Source organism: Carlito syrichta, unplaced genomic scaffold (assembly GCF_000164805.1).
Source record: "Carlito syrichta isolate Samal-C Ts95f unplaced genomic scaffold, Tarsius_syrichta-2.0.1 Scaffold236168, whole genome shotgun sequence".
In the NCBI taxonomy this organism is placed as follows: Eukaryota; Metazoa; Chordata; class Mammalia; order Primates; family Tarsiidae; genus Carlito; species Carlito syrichta.
The window spans coordinates 74,856-92,760 of record NW_007180264.1 but is presented as its reverse complement, the minus strand read 5'-3'; the positions used below and the strand labels follow the sequence as shown (position 1 = coordinate 92,760).

The window sequence follows — 17,905 nt, the reverse complement described above, 5'->3', positions numbered from 1 at the left end:
TCAGGATGGCTGGGGAGGTTCTGTCCCTCTCAGATCCCTTCAACGGAATCCTGAAAACAGCATGAAATGCAGCCAAAAATCCTTTTTAAAGATGATTTCCTTTCTCAATGTGTCAGCATAAGGAAAGGGGGGAGGCTGAACATTTCCTCAGTTTGAGCACAGTTCTCTCCTCTGCCAAAAACCATCTGGCAACCAGCCAGCCTGTCCCCAGGAGAAAGGCATGCTTATAATTTAGTTCTCTAAACTAAATAATTTGGCATTATTTGCCAAATTATAGCAACTTTTTTAAAAAGTTAGTATTTTTAAAACTAGAAGAGAGGAAAACAAGGAATGAAGAAACGACCTGGTCCTCTTCTCTGCCTTATAGAAGATGTGTCCCAAGCTTTCCTTGAGGCTGTCGCTGAGGAAAAGCCCCATGTAAAACCCTATTTCTCCAAGACCATTCGCGATTTAGAAGTTGTGGAGGGAAGTGCTGCTAGATTTGACTGCAAAATTGAAGGTAAGTGGTGGCTATCCTTCTCTTCATCATCAATGGGATGAGGCTGGATGGCGGGGCCCCTACTGTGTGTGCGCCCTGGGCAAGTTGTCAGTTATGTGCAGCCTGGAGCAACTGGGAATAGCCAGGTGTAAGGAAAACTGGGTTTGGAGGAGCTAGCTATAAAGAGCCATACCCCCCACTCCCACCTTCAGAATGTAAGTGCCTTTCTGTGACTTACCCAGGGGCACATTTGATATTTCACCCACATATACCAGCCACCAGACTTAAGTTTAAAAATGGCTTATTCATGGATTTATCTGGCTATGGAATGTGCTTAGTGAAATGAGCTGTGCAAGTTGGTGAATTGCCTACAAGAGATTCTCAAGGCAGGCACAAAGGGCATAGGCTGTGAAGTCCACAGGCTGTGTGACCTCAGGCAGTGGCCTAACTCTCTGGAATTCATCTGTAAGATGACATCTATCAGACCGAGTGCCTCTGGGGATTCTGTGAGGTGACAACTGTGAGAAGAGGGAATTTTTTACAGTCTTTTAGAGATGTCATGGAATAAAGGGGAAGTTGTGGAACTGGCAAGTGCAAACAGAGAATGCAGTGAGATTTTCAACTAAGGCCAGCTGGGATCCCAGCACCTGGGACAAAGCACTCAGTTTGTGCCATCTTTCCCATGCTGCTTCTCTGCCTGCCAGGAAATAAGCAGCCAGAGGACTGTGAGTGATCAGAGCTCCGGGGTCCTAACGGGATCTTGGCATGGCACCTGAGAAATGAGCAAAGTTGATGACACACAACGTTTCAGTTTCCACAGATGGCAACATTCTAGAAAGAGAAGGGACAAGATAAGACAGGGCTCTTTGCCTCCAGTTTGTGACTTTCACCTGCCAACCAGGGTGCAGGGTTATCTCCCATTTTGGTCTGACCAAATAAAGCACAGAGTCTTTTAGGCAACTTTCTCAAGGCCACAACACACAGTGCAGCAGTTGGAACACACAGTGCCTCTTGCTTTGTGTGATTGTCCAGCAATGTGACTATACAATGTCCTTTGAGTAAAATAACCCAAAGTTAGGGATGGAAAAAGAAAATTTCTCCTGCATCTTTATATTATCAAAGTGCCTTGTAAATGCTTTGCCTACCATAATCTTTTTCTTTTTTTTCAATCCATTTTTTAAAAAGTGGCTATGCTGCCTTTGATCATGTGCAAGTTCTTAGATTGGAAATTCTGCTGAACACATAGGAGCCATGCTGTCACTGTCACCATCACTGTTGCATTTGGGCCTTCTGAAGTTCTCTCCTTTTCCTCTTTAATTTTTAAAAATAACATAGTGATTTTCATCTTTGTACTTAATTTTCTCCTTGGAATTATTTCCTCAGTATGTGTATTCCATTTGACGGGAGCTCTGATGAGAAACTAAAGCAAGTGGATGCTATTTTGATAAAAACAAAATTCTACTTGAAAAAAAGTTAGAATTTTTCATTTCTTATGTGTAATTTTTATTCTGGTTGTGGCTACAATTTTTTTTCCTGTAAAAATATTGCTCCAAAATTTAAGAACAAGTTAGTTGGAATATATTATATATTTTAAATATATATGTGTATAAGTTGGTGACACACATGTGTATATGTGTGCACACTTTTAAAAATACATAATATGTGGCCGGGCTCGGTGGCTCAGCCTATAATCCCAGCACTTTGGGAGGCCGAGGTGAGTAGATTGCCTGAGCCCATGAGTTCGTGACCCGCCTGGGCAACTTGGCGAGACCTCATCTCTACAATAAATCCAAAATTAGCCGGGTGTGGTAGTGCACACCTGTAGTTTCAGTTTCTTGGAAAGCTAAGGCAGAAGGATTGCTGGAGCCCAGCAGGTCGAGGCTGCGGTGGTCGGGAGCAGCCACTGCACTCCAGTCTGGGTGACAGAGTGAGACTCCAACTCAAAAAAAAACCCATAATATGTGTGCATTTTATGGGTGTGTATATTTCCTATTTTTTAATGCTGAACTTTGCATAAACATGACTAACATAAAGTAAGGCTAATTGGTGAGGTCCATTTCCAGTTATCTACAGGCAGATTACCTGCTTTGGATTAGATTAAGACAAATATTGCTTTCTTTTTCTTAGCAATATTATCAGATCCTCTAACTTACATTTTATATAGCTATTATCAGTCTTATTGAGTTACAACTTATATGCCATGAAATTCACTCATTTTATATGTACAGTTCAATTATTGTTTAATATATTTAGTCATACAACCACTACAGCAATCCAATTTTAGAATATTTCCATCACCTCAAAAAGATCCCTTTTTCCCATTTGTTCTGACTCTTATTTGTAATTTAAATTGATTTAACTTAAACTATTGCACACAATAAAAAATTTTATTTTCATCTAAGAAGATATTTTGCTCTAGGTTTGTACAGTAAGTCCCCTACATACAAACCTTTAGGTTGCAAACTTTCAAAGTTGCAAATGTACATTCACGTGTCTAATCACATAAGTTAGTTCATGTGTCTGACATACATTGTCATGTTGCATGCATCCTTTGCAAGTGATTCTACTTTTGTATACTTTACTGTACAATACAGTAGTACAGTATCTCTATTTTAAGCCCAGGATGTCCGGAAGCAAGTGTAAAAGCAGTGGTGATGTAGCTGGTATAGCTGATTGTGTTAGTTGGGTACCTAGGCTAATTTTGTTGAACTTATGAATAATTGGACTTACAAATATGCTCTTGGAATGGAACTTGTCTGTATGTAGGGGACTTACTGTAGTTGCAGTTGGGGCAGTACTCTCTAGCTGTTTAAAGGTGGGATGTTTAGCCAGGTATGGTGGTACACAACTGTAGTCCTAGCTACTTGGGAGGCTGAGGAGGGACGATCACTTGAGTCCAGGAGTTCAAGGCTGCAGTGAGCTATGATTTCACCACTGCTTTCCATCCTGATCAATAGCCCTTGTCTATTAAAAAAAAAAAAATAAACTAAGATGTGGTGTTAGTCCAACATGGGTAGGAAGTGGGACAACTTTAAAATCCTCTATTTGGTATCTCAGATTATAATACTTGCTCATATTCTAACATAGATAACAGATGATAAAAGCCAACATCATAATTTTTTTACTTGACCCCCTTGATCAATCGAGTAGCTTAGGAGTTACTTGCATGAACTGATAAGAAATTTTAAACAATTGTTTCTGCAACTTGTCCTCTCCTTGTGATGCAGGCTACCCAGACCCTGAGGTCGTCTGGTTCAAAGATGACCAGTCAATCAGGGAGTCCCGCCACTTTCAGATAGACTACGATGAAGATGGGAACTGCTCTCTAATTATTAGCGATGTCTGTGGGGATGACGATGCCAAGTACACCTGCAAAGCTGTCAACAGTCTTGGAGAAGCCACCTGCACAGCGGAGCTCATTGTGGAAACCATGGAGGAAGGAGAAGGGGAAGGCGAAGAGGAAGAAGAGGAAGAGTGAAACAAAGCCAGAGAAAGTTGTTTCTAAGTAACATTAAAAGAACTATTTCTCTAAAGCTCCAAAAACTCAAGGTAGTAAAAACACCTAGTGAGATAGATCATCTAGTTAGGTCATTTGGGGGTTGATTCTTCAGCAACAGTAGTTGATACCTAGCAGCGTTACTGATGGGCATTAATTTGAATTAGCTGGCACCTTAAGATACTAGTGCAGCTAGATTTCATTTAGGGACATCACCAATAACTTGCCTGGCCAATTGATTTTAGAGAGAAAGTAGCCAAAAGAACTATTTATCTGGGCACAGTCATAAATTCCCTAGCTGAATGCACTCATAAAAAACAAGGCCCAGACAAGGGATCCAGGGCCTGCAGGCACAGCTTAGCCCAGAGGGTCCCTGAAGGTGGGAGGCCTTGCTCTCCCAGGCCCTGACTCCAGAGAACTGGGTCTTCTGTAATACTGCAGCACTTCATTATGAAAGCAGTTGAGCCATTCTAACTTACAAGGCATACTTTATTCCAACGTATGCTGCAGACGTTCAAACTTTCCATTTCTCTTCCCCATTCTACCGGTCAGTTTTTCTGGACAGTTTTAAGGACATTACGCTTCTTAGATTCTGAAGACAGACAGTCTCCTGCTCATGGATGACTCTGGCTTCCTTAGGAAAAAAAAAATTCTCCTTTCTTCCAAAATCAGTAGGCAATCTACACTTATCTCCTCTCTGCAAATGTCTAGCAGCTTCAGATATTTGTTTAAGAACCCATGAAAAAATATCCTTGCTAATGTGCTTTTCTTCGTAAACCAGGATTCCTATTTGTGCTGTAATCGAATATCAGCTCTGCGCATGTGGTAAAGATTTTTTGTGTTTGAATGTAGGAAAAACCAGTTTGCCAAAAAGTTAGTCTTAATTATTTATTGGCCACTATGAAACAGATTTCAACTGATGAAGAGCTATAGAACTCTACGTACTTTGGAATCTCCTTAGATAGTCTGGGTTTAATATATCTTCCTTCTCAATGCTCTCCATAAGGACTTGGTCTACCTTACAGGTTCCATAGTTTTCTTCTTGAATGTGCATCAACCTTGCCCCCAACCTTGAAATACATTCTTAGTTCTGACAAATGCACTCAGACTTGCATCTTTAGGAATTTTTAACTTTCTTTCACTACATTGGCACTTAAATACTTTCTTTATACAACTTTTTGAAGGTCATGAGCAAAGACCATAATTGATATACCTAGTACATTTCCTATGTTTGTGTGTGTGTGTGTGTGTAACATTCCAAATACTTTTTTTTCTTTTCCACTGTTTGTAAAGTGCAACAATTTAATATTTCAAGGGACTTTTTAATAGTTCCTTAAGAACCAATTTTAAATTACTTCAGTGCAATCCTACACAGTATCAATATTAGAATTTTAATATGTCTTATGTTATCTTCCATTCTATTTTTATCTGCTTTTTGCTGCTAGTTCCAAATTACCAGTATTTTTTCCTTTTTGCTTTTTAAACAGTTACAACATTTTTCATAATAGCCACAGTATTGTCACAGTTTATTATAATAAAGGGTTTTTATTTGATTTATAGCATTCAAAGCCTTTTTTCTTCACTTTAATTGTATTTAGACTATAATGTTTATGTGTGTGTATGTTGTATGTGTGCGTGTGTGCATGTGTGGTATATTTGTGTGTTTACAGGTTAATGCCTTCTTGAAATTGTGTTAATGTTCTCTTGGTTTATTATGCCATCAGAATGGTAAATGAGAACACTACAACTGTAGTTAGCTCACAGTTTTTAAATAAAGGATACCACAATGCATGCTGTTTGCTCAGTCTTTTCAGACTTCTCTTTCTTTCCATGTTCCCAGTTGTAGAGTACATTTGGGAAACAAAAAACGAATGCTGTGCTGCATAAATGTGACAAATTAGCTTATGTAGTTGTTTTATTACAAAACAGAATGACTTTGGTAGTTCTTGTTTATATAGGTAGCGTAATTTACACATTTGCTTCAAAATTTCTCTCAAGCATCAGTTTAGAAGCATAATATTCTAGAAAGATAGCATCAGGTTCTCATAAATGTTAAAATTTATGACTTTTTAAAAATATGTGACAAAATCATCATCATCATCACTAATGTTATTAACCAGGGTTTGGTTTGAATTGGTCTTTGGTACAATTTGTTATGGGCAGTCAAGTACTTTATCCATGTCTTGATATTGAAGAATTTGTTATTAGGAAACTGTCACTCTTGCTTTATAGGAGGTCTTAGCACATGTCAGATGGTGAGTCTCCCATGTCTTGAGATGTTTAAACATGTGGATAGTCTAGAAAGAATTTAAGACACGCTGTTAAATGTTGGGTTAGATTATTTTATGATTCTGTGGTGTCGTCTGGAAAGAAACAATCCATTGTTCATTAATAAATATTTAATTTTTTTCATTTTTTAAGGCAACCACAATCCACAAATGTTCCTAGTGAGCAATTTATTATTTTTGAAGAAAAGGGCTATTTGTATTCCTTGCTAGTGAAAAATGTACAATATATGTTTTACTGGGAAAAATAACAATACTTTCTTTCATTCATTTTAGCCCAACATATAAAAAACAATCCACTGATTTTTTCCTTACATTGCAGATCTTCTTATTAAAAGATATTTCTTTTGTGTAACTAACAAGACATACTATACTGACTGTTGTCAGCTGTAGATTTATATATGTCTGTCTTTTTCTTTTTATTAAAATGTTTGAAAACTGCTTTCCACTCCACACCTCACCTGCTTTTGATACATCTGTGCTAATGAGTCCCAAGGGAGTAATGGATAATAGAATTCTGAAGAAACTCAACTCTCCACTTTTCAGGAAAACACAAGTAATCCTACTTTATCCCTTGGGACCTCCTTCTCTGTATTTTTGGAAGACGGGCAGAGCATTTACGTATGGGTGCCAGGTTCCCCATAATTAATGACTGGCAGCATGTGAGATGGTGGCTGCTCTATCAATCTGGGTCCCCAATCAACCAAAAATGGACACAACCCAAACAAGAAATAAACCTTTGTTCTTATAAACCACCAAGATTTAGCGTTCTTTGTCACTGCAGCTGAACGAGACTATCCTGATACAAGCTTATCACTGTGTTCTAGATCTGTGGGGACCAGTATGGTAGCTACTTGTCACAAGTGGCTACTTAAATTAATTAAATAAAATTAAAAATTCAGTTCCTCGGTTGCATGAGTCCCATTTCAAATGCCCAACAGTCACAGTGACTGGTGGTTACTCTACTGGATGGACAGCACTTTGGACAGTTCTAATGGATTAGAACTTTCTGTAAAGCACTATTAGCACTATCCTGGATGAACTAGACAGAAAAGAGAAACCAAATTTTATCTTAACAATAAACATCACTTTTCAAATTATTATAAAAGTAAAATAAAAGTTTGTGTGAAAATCTGAAGAATATGACCTATAGTTTCATCAATTGTATTAGATAATATAGACTCAATACTCAGGTATTGTTTTTAATTCATTATGTATATTCATATATAATTTTTCACTTTTTTAAGACTTTAAAAAGTACCAGTCTGTGCTTCTGACCTCAAAACCTAAATATTCTTACAATTCACAAGCAACTATCAGACTACTTGTAATATGAGACAACCAACAAGGCCAAGATTCTCCAATATCTTTGGAACTAGGAGCTTCTTCAGAGTATCCAATGGGGTCATATGAGATGGATGCAGAGAGGGAGAAAGGGTTGCTGAGGCAGGATTTCCTCAACAGTGAACCAAAAGGAAGGGGGGAGGAGCCATTCTGACAGCCACAGTCATTTTCAACCTCAGTTGGCTTTGATCACAATTGCCTTCCCATTGGAATTCAAAACACTCAGAAGATCTATAAATGCTTGGAGAAAACATTACATTTCTAACTATTGGTTGTTTGGAGTTTTAGCCCATAGGCCTTACCTTTGTTCCCAATACTCACACACTGCAAGAAGGGCTTCTTGTCAGAGAATTCCGCCCCAGGAATCTCTGTGTGAGGCCTGTGTTAAGTTTTCACAAGACCTGATTTGACTATCTCAGGCTAGATCTCTCACAGTTGGAGATAACCACGGAAGGAGGAGGTTACAAATTAACCTAAATTGATTGGGTCATTCACATTTATTAACATCTTTTGGACAGACATCAGTAGCCTCCAATAGTCAAGAGATAGCTTGAGCTATCAGGCTTCTCCACAACCTTGCTCCAGGTAGTATATTACAGTGAAAGTCTCAGACCAAGTTTGTTACACATTTATTAGCAAGCAGTCATACAACCAGTTCTACAAACTCCATGAAGCCCCAGATCTGTCTCTCCAGAAAGTACCTGACATGTTCACTGAAGGCAAACTCTGCAGTACACTTGGGTAGGATGCAGCTTAACCAGCCAAGTGGAGTCAGTTCCCCTTGGAACTAACTTGTCCAACTTAATCACAGTTCTCATCCCTTCTGTAAAATAAATTACTTCCTCTTACCATCTACCTCTTATTATAACTGTGCAATTTGTGCCTCAGTTTCCTGTCTATGAAATTAGGATAACCAGAGTTCCTTATTCATAGGTTGATATAAAGATTAAATGAGTGCATGCACAGTACCTGACTCTTACGGTAAGCCCCTGTTCTGGCATCCAGAAATGCTAAGATGTGTCAGAAACAGTCTCCACCCTCAAGGAACTGATTATATTTCTGCAGAAAGAAAACAAATATATGAAAAAGTTATACAAGGAATGACAATTACATTCGTGAACTCATCCTTTAAAAAGTGCTGAATATCGCCGGGCTCAGTGGTTCAGCTTGTAATCTCGCGCCTTTGGGAGGCTGAGGTGATGATTTTGATACACGATTAGATGAATTTTTGCAATGTTTTCATCAGTTCTGCTACTGGCTGTCCTGGCCTCTCTTAATCAGTGATGATTTCTCTTCCCTCAGAAAAACATCTAATCCATTTTTACACTGCTGTTTTCTTCATGGCATTATCCCCATAAACTTGAACTAACATGTGCCTGATTTCACATCCACTCTTGCCAAGTTTAACAAGAAATTTAATGTTTGTTTATTGCTCTAATTCAAACTCCGACATCCTTGTGATAGCAACTCTGATGGCCATTCCAGAAAAAGAGTTCCAAAATTGCTTTGATGGGTGGACTAGGCACTGGCATCAGTGCACAGCTTCCCAAGGGGAGTACTTTGAAGGTGACTATAATGATATTCAGCAATGAGATGTCTAGCATGTTTTCTGGGATGAGTTAACAAACTTAATTATAGACCTTGTATACAGTTGGCCTCTGTATCTGCAGGTTCCAAACCCAGGGCAACTCAAACAAAAATATTAGGGAATCAAAAATATTAGCTGATCAAAAATATTAGGGAAAAAATTCCCACAAAGTTCCAAGAAGTAAACTTGAATTTGCTGTGTACCTGGTATTATGTTAAATACATGGAAAGAAATGATGTGTAGGCATTAGGTATTATAAGTAATCTAGAGATGGCTTAAAGTGTATGGGAGGATGTGCATAGGTTATACACAAATGACTACATATGCCATTTTATAGCAAGGACTTGAGCATCCGCAGCTTTTGGTATCCACAGGGGAGTCCTGGAACAAATCCTGCACCAGCACCAACAATTGCACTAATGATGGTCAGAATTATTTTAAGTTCCACCCACTTCTCAAAAAAGGATCTTTGAAACTGAAAGTGCCATACAATTAAACAAAATCGATTGCTGTAAGTTTAAGAAATGTTACAATTGCCCTCTTGTTCTAATGAAAAGTTTTAACTCCCAGTCCCTAAATACTCTTCTTCATAGTCAAAAGAGAAAAGCTCATCTGACCTTATGAGTCTTATTTTCCAACCAAGAGGAAATTTCTCAGAGTTAGCTTGCTTGCCTTTAAACTAGTCACACTTAACCTTTATCCCAAAAAGTTTCTTAAGCTTTAATTGATATTTGCAAAAGCTGATTCACATTGACTTGTTTTTGGTTTTGGTTTTTTTGCATCAAGGTTTCCCCATGTCACCCAGGCTGGAGTACAGTGGCATACGCATGGCTCACTGCAGCCTCAACCTCCTGGGCTCAAGCAATCCTTCCAACCCAGCCTCCCAAGTACCTGGGACTACAGGCATGTGCCACCACACCCAGCTTCTTTTTTTCAATTTTTTTTTTTGTAGAGATAAAGTCTTGCTGTGTTACCCAGGCTGGTCTTAAACTTCTGGGCTCAAGCAAGCCTCCCTTCTCAGCCTCCTACAGTGCTGGAGTATGGGCATGAGTCACCACACCTGGCCCAAATGGACTTGTTTCTACTGCATATTAACCACAGAACAAGCAGGGCTCTGCTAAACAGTCCCAGGAAAAGGTTGAGTAATATCTTTCTCGATTTGTCTCAAAAGCTCAAAACTGAGGCTCCTACTTTCAAGGGGAATCAGGAGATCAGGCTTCAGGGAGTAAGAAACTACTACAGTAAAGAGAAGGCCGAACACAAATTACTAAAGGCAAGCAGTGTTTCTGTACTCCTTGGAACTTCCATGACGCTGATAGTAAAAGGATAATAGTTTTGTTTTGTTTTTTAGTTATAAACCTTTCAAATATAGGTAAGACAGATGGAAAATATTAGAATTTTGGAAGATGGAAAGCAAAGAGTGGGTAACTGATTTACAGCAGAGAAACTGAAACCAACTATTTACAGAGGAAGAAGTCATTAGACAAGTAGGTTTGTCCCGAAGATTTTTCCAAAAGGCTGGATGCTGGAGGTACGTACCTATGAAAGTGAGCCTTGGGGGAATGTAAGATATCAACTCATGAGCACAAACAGAGGTCTTTAAGGTCAAAGCAGCCCAAAAGCCCAACAAGAAGATGAAGGCAGAAGCAGGGATTGCCAGAGTGATCTAGGATCCAGGAGGTCAGTCTGAACATGTCAATACTACTCATGTCAAAGTGCAGAAAACAGCCCAATCCCAGGAAGGCATTTGCTTGCTCAAGGCATTTTTAAAGCTAGATTAGCTTCTTTAAAGTTAAGTTGATTGTTCAAGAAGCCAAATCATTTAAACTTCCAATAATGCACTCTCTTAATGCATGCTTTATATTCATTTATTTAAAATAGAAGCTCAGTTGACTAATCTCCACTTAATCCAACTTGCCCAACTCAACCACAATTTTCATTCTTTCTGTAAAATAAATTAACTAATGCCCACGTACTTCTGTTCCCACTGAGTTGCATATTTACCAAGAGTCAAAACAGATTTGTTCTTAAACTTATTTATGTCTGTTGTACTTGTCACTGTAATTACATAATTTGATTAGGTATTACATAAAGCCACAAAATTGAGTACTAAGAAGAAGAGTGACTGTTTCTATGTTAGCTGTTGAGACAACTGGTTATGCGAGGCAGATTGAACACCTGCATTATCTCCCATCTTTCCCAAATCCTCATGAAAACGCAAGGAACAAAAGGCATAAACTCACCAAAGCAAAGAATGAGAGGGGGATACTTGAGTTGTCCACACAATTTTGAAGGCTGGGCACGGTGACTCACGCCTGTAAACCCAACACTTTGGGAGGCTGAGGCAAGAGGATTGCTTGAGCCCAGGGGTTTCAGAGCAGCCTGGGAAATTTAGTGAGACCTCATCTCTACAATAAATCAAAAAATTAGCCTGGCATGGTGGCACGCACCTATAATCTCAGCTACTCAGGAGGCTGAGGTGGAAGGCTTGCCTGAGCCCAGCAGGATGAGGCTGTGTTAGGGTGAGAGTGCCACTGCACTCTAGCCTGGGTGACAGAGTGAAATTTTGACTAAAAAAAAAAAAAATACAAACAAAAATTTTTTTGAGGTAGACTAATTGGCAATGAATTTTAAGTTTTAGTTTTTTTACACTTTGCAAGTGTCTGCAAGAGAGAAAGCATCAAAGAGCAAGGTGATTCTGCAAACAAGGGAAACTGGACTTCCCCCTCATCTCCTCCTCTGATCCACATGGCCAGCTGACAGTTTCTTCATCAATTCTGATAGAAAAGGGGATCTTTCATTTTATTTTTAGAGACAGAGTCTTACTCTGTCACCCAGGCTGAAGTGCAGTGATGTGATCATAGCTCACTCTAACCTCGAACTCCTGGGCTCAGGTAATCCTCCCACCTCAGCCTCCAGAGTTGCTGGGACTACAGGGACCTGCCACCACACCTGGCTGATTTTTTTTTTTTTTTTGAGTCGGAGTCTCACTCTGTCTCCCAGGCTGGAGTGCAGTGGCACATTCACTGCCACCACAGCCTCAGCCTGCTGGGCTCAGGCGATCCTTTGGTCTCAGCTTTCCTAGTAGCTGGAACTACAGGTGCATGCCACCACACTAGGCTAGTTTTTTTTATTTTGGGATTTATTGTGGAGACAAGGTCTTGCCAAGTTGCCCGGGCTGGTCTTGAACCTCTGGGCTCAGACAATCCTCTCACCTCTGCTTCCCGAAGTGCTGGGACTACAGGTGTGTGTGAGCCACCGTGCCCGGCATACCCAGTTAATTTTTTAATATATTTTAAAATATATTTTTAGATATAGGATCTCAGTCTGTTGCCCAAACTGGTACTCAACTTCTGGGTTCAAGTAACAGAAAAGGGGGATAGTTTAAAGTGGGGCTGGAGAGGCCATGGACTGGTGGACAACAAGCACAGCTGAGGGTGGGGTGGGAAGGAAGCAACTCAGAAAACACAGGGAAAAGGCTGCTTAGAACCTTGAAACTCCAGCCCTCTCCCATGGCTGCTAGAACTCTGAATGCTGAGCAACACTGGCCACAGAAATTGCAGCACCCAGTGCAAACTGAAACATGGGGCCCTTGTTGAAAAAAAAAAAAAAAAAAATTTCAAGGCTGCAACAGCAGAGCATTAAAACAAATGAGATCCTTCTAAGAGTAGGAAGTGGGACCCCATACGACCGCATAGGGTGCATGCTCATCAAGCAAGCCCTGCTGCAGGTTACTCTTGCACAGGCCAGAGATGAGAGGATATTTCCTAGAAAACTAGGAAGTTGTCACCTACGGTGTCCGCATACACTGTCACATGGGAATTTATCAATAAAACAGTCTAATTCTCATCAAACTGCCAATGTATTTTATGCATTTGAGGGTAATTTTTGGATACACACAAAAATTATCCAGAGACCATTCTGTTCTTCTTAATGAATATTTTTCCTATTGTAAATGTTAAAGCCTAGTTCTTCCTTAAGCTCTTAAATTCAATGTTCATATCTGCTTTGGTATAGATTTATAAATCTACCAAACTATAATACTTACAGGGGGGCTTTTAGCATCTAATTAGCTAATTCCCTTAAACGTTTTAAAATTGCCTTCATAAATGTAATGTAACACATTTCACTTTCATTTAAATTCTTCAATTTGTGGCTTATAACAAAACTTCCCAAGAAAAGCCCCTAGCAAACATCTTCTCAAGTAAAATAAGTCTCATAAATAAATTTATAAATACAGTGAGAAAATTTATCTTAAATGGTTTAATACTTTATAAATTTGGTAAGAGTTAACCTTTGAATCCCAAATCTAAATCACTTATACAATTTATATGTTAAATTGGAATCACAGGCTAACCTATTTCTCTAATCTGCCTAAATCTTTTTTTTTTTTCTTTTGAGTTGGAGTCTCACTCTGTCACCCAGGCTGGAGTGCAGTAGCTGGCACACTCAGGCCACTGCAGCCTCGACCTGCTGGGCTCCGGAGATCCTTCTGCCTCAGCCTTCCAAGTAGCCGGAACTACAGGCACACGCTATCACACCCGGCTAATTTTTTGATTTATTGCAGAGATGAGGTCTCCCAAGTGCCCAGGCTGTTCTTGAACTCGTGGGCTCAGGCAATCCCCTCATCTCGGTCTCCCAAAGTGCTGGGATTACAGGCTTGAGCCACCGTGCCGGGCCACCTAAATCCTTTAAACATTGGAAATATTTAAAATAGCTGGGCGCAGTAGCTCAAGCCTGTAATCCCAGCACTTTGGGAGGCCAAGGCGAGAGGATTGCCTGAGCCTAGGGGTTCGAGACCAGCCTGGGCAACTTGGTGAGACCTCATCTCTACAAATACCAAAAAAGCAGCCAGGTGTGGTAACGCACGACTGTCGTTCCAGCTACTTGGAAAGCTGAGGAGGAAGGATCACCGGAGACCAGCAGGTCAAGGCTGAGGTGGCCTGAATGTGCCAGCCACTGCACTCCAGCCTGGGTGACAGAGTGAGAATCCAGATTAAAAAAAACCTAAAATAACAATTTTACTAACATTTAACAAATTAATAGTTTCATTTACATCATAACTTTACTAAATTCTAAACTTCACAAGGTTAAAGAAATGTGTTCACCTGAAGAAACATTACCTTCCCACTTAAAAAAACATGACCTTCTCAGCTGGCTGACTGCTCTTTAACCAGAGACTTCAACTAAGCCAGAAACATGGTGCTATGACACTCTGGTGGCATTTCTTGTGACTCTGACTGCCAAGTGAAGTTCCTTTCTGTAGTCACCATGTTTTGGACTCTAAAATCTAGTCCTTGGGTTTCAGTGCTAAATGCTCCTTTTACCTAGAAGTCTGCAATTCTAAATAACAGTGTAGCTAACGTCTTCCATCACTTCATTGGTTTCCATTTGTTTAGTTCTCCTCAGATATATGTTTCCTATCTACCTCTAAGGATACTATGACCATACCATTCAATCCTTAGGATTCTTATATAAGTCTGTTGAAATCTTTTTGGACTTGGTAGAACCCCAGAATGTTTTCACTTCCTTCTTTCTGGGAGGGCCATATCCCTACAGACATTAAAATGACACAAACAACTGAATTCTGCAAATCATAAATTTGTCTGATAGTGTTAAGGCCATGCTAATGACTGAACATTTTACAGCAAGGTCCATAGTCAACTGGGCCTCGCCTAGCCACAGAGTTTGTTTTTAGTAACTCACTCTTAAATATAGGTGAACAACTAAATACCCTCAGATATTTGAGGAAATTGTTTAACACAAAAGATAAAGAGGACAACAAGCATTCAAAAGAACTTGGAAGAAATAGAGACCATGTAGGGAGGATAAGAAAACAATCATCAATATCCTCAAAGAGAAATAAGATAATGCTACACCCAAAAAACAAAAACAGAATACTATTTACAAAAAATAAAAATTAATTATTAAAGAAGTGTTAGACTGGGCATGGTGGCTCCCACCTGTGATCCCAGCATATTGGGAGGCCGAGGCAAGAGGATTGCTTGAGCCCTGGAGTTTGAAACCAGCCTAGACAACATAGAGAGATCTTGTCTCTACAAAAATAAAATTTTTAAAAATTATCCAGGTGTGATGGCGCATGAACTAATCCCAGCTACTCGGGAGACTGATGGGGAAGGATCACCTGAGCCCAGAAGGTCGAGGCCGTGATTGTGGTGAGCCGTGATTGTGCCATTGCACTCCCGCCTGGGCGACAGAGTGAGACCCTGACTCAAAAAAATAAAATAAATAAAATAAAGAAGCATTCAGAGAATTAGGTCAGTAGACAAAATTATAGTAATTTCCCAGAGAGACCAGGAATACAGTGAACAATAGGAGAGAAAAGATAAGAGGATTAGAAGAGGTTCAATGTGCAAACAGCAGGAAACTAGAGAAAACAGAGTGGAAATGGAAGTCAAGATCCCACCTCACAAGGGATTGATTTTCCAGCTCAATGGTTCTCAAAGTGCAGTTTGGGTCTCTTGGGGCTCCCCAAGACCACCTCAGGGGAAACATGAAGTCAATACTATTTTAATAATAATACTAACTTGCTACATGCCTCTTCACCCTCTTTCACCCACAAATGTAGATGGGAGTTTTTCACAGGCTACCCAATGTGTAATGATGTCATCATTCTGAGGGCTTCTATTTTCTTGTGATTTAAAATGTTCTTAGTCTAATCTCTAACCTGGCAAATATAAAATAGTCATAAGCCACGTAAATGAAAGCTGTTTAGGATCCTTGGTAATTTTTAAGAGTTTGAGAACCACTATTCTGGGTAATGATGTAATCCTAAACACAGCTAGGCACATTAGTTTGAAGATCCTAGACAGCACCCAAAAGGTAACCCATATTCCTGTTTTCTCTTCTTCCTTTGCTTTGAGCTTCCCACCAAAACTTCCACTCATATAAAAACATCAGAGAATGTCCTGACTTTGTAAGGGAGGTAGAGAAGAGAGCTTATATAGATCAGCTTTTCACTTGAAAAACCTCCCACGACCTGTCTCTTCTCCTAAGTTTCCCTTCTTTTTACTTTTCCCCAAGCTGCCTCTTAATATTTTTATTTTCCTCTCACTCTTTTTCCTCACGCTTTTGTAGAGCAGTTTAAGTACAAAATTTCACTAAACTAGCAAAACAAAAACCCCACATCACTGATCTCTACCCTCATTAGAAGACAGAAAGACAAAAGTAGATTATAGTTTTTGATACAGCTAAAGAGAACAATTTATATATACATTATTTTATCTTTTTTTTTTTAAATAAATGGGATCTTGCCTTGTGCCCAGACTGGAGTGCAGTGGTGCAATCATAGCTTACGGCAAACTTGTACTCCTGGACTCAAGCAATCCTCCTGCCTTAACCTCCTGGGTAGCTGGAACTACAAGTTCCGCTCGTTAATTTTTTTCATTTTTATTTTTATTTTAGAAACAGGGTTTCGCTATGTTGCTCAGGCTAGTCTCAAACTCCTGGTCTTAAGTGATCTTCTTGCTGCAGCCTCCCAAAGTACTGGGATTACAGACACAAGTAAACACTGCTCAGTTAAAAAATTTTAATCTTAAAACCACTACCTTCATTGGAGAAAAAGCAAAACACATATGAACAAACATTTTAAAACAATTGATGTTCTTACCCACCCAAAGATAAACATTACTAACATATTGGTATAACCCCTTCCAAAGTTTTCTCTCCATAGATATATATCTATGTACCTGTGCCTAATTGTTATAAAAACAAAATATTACTACATGCCATGTATAATCCACTTTTTAAACAACTTCCATGTCAAATACATCTCTGCTATATTATTTCCCCAAGGTTTTTACTTAAAACTTTTTCAAAACTTGTAATAAACACCCTCATTCCCCTCACATAGAATCACTATTGGAAAATTCACCCTGAACTCTTACATTTTCCTGCATAAATCAGGTCCTCTGATCAAAGGTATGCACAATCAATACAGCAGTGTTTGTTTAAGGAGATATCCCAGAGTAGCAAAGCTTAGACATGTTTTCCTCTTTGGGGACGGTCCAGGATAGTAAAAATAAGAACCCTTCCTCCCCTCCTGGAGAGGACACGCTTACGTTCCAGAATAAAGAAGGCTTCTCTCTCTCTGGAGGGAAGAATGGGCAGGTTGCCAGCAGTTACATACGGGATTGGAGTCTCCCAATTTCGGGTTCCTTTCCTGTAACGCACCCCACCGTGTGTGCAGGTTCCATCTGGTCCTCACTGCGTCTTCCTGTGTGGATGGGGCTTGGGAACCAACACAAGATGTTGCTCTGGCTGCTGCTTTTGCCATGAATGATTAACTGTTTCTGTTTCTGACTCAGAAGCCTCATTTCTTCTGCGTGTATGTATGCATATATATATGTGTGTGTGTGTATGTGTGTGCATATGTATATGGCAAACTTACTTAAATTAAAGCTAGAGTAAAAATCTCAGACTCTTCATAGTTTCTGACTTATCAGTTACATTGTTTTGCCCCATTTGCTCTTTGCTCATGGTTGTGCTTGAGCTCTCTATTTATACAAACACTTTATTTGTGCTAAATCATTTGAAGGTTTCTGTTCTTGCCACTAAGCTTAAGAAAAAGAAAGAGGGCCAAGTATGGTGGCTCACACCTATAATCCCAGCACTTTGAGGGGCCAAAGCGGGAGGATACCTTAAGCTCAGGAGTTCGAGAGCAGCCTGGGCAACATAACGAGACTCCTATCTCT

The 17,905-nt window shown here is 39.6% G+C and overlaps 1 protein-coding gene across 9 annotated transcripts in view; it reads left to right on the top strand.

Annotated features, from left to right (window-relative positions):
- MYLK (myosin light chain kinase) overlaps positions 1-5,778 on the top strand; it is a 186,959-nt gene extending 181,181 nt beyond the window's left edge. For 7 of the 9 annotated variants that reach the window (XM_021709465.1, XM_021709469.1, XM_021709467.1 and 4 more), the window contains 2 exons: positions 368-499; positions 3,706-4,015. In XM_021709465.1, the coding sequence (XP_021565140.1) occupies positions 368-499; positions 3,706-3,956 (383 nt within the window). In that variant the 3' untranslated portion in view covers positions 3,957-4,015. Of the gene's footprint in view, positions 1-367; positions 500-3,705 lie in introns of all 9 variants that reach the window. The other 2 variants (XM_008051813.2, XM_021709472.1) reach the window with 2 other exon arrangements.
- Positions 5,779-17,905: the final 12,127 nt, after the last annotated feature.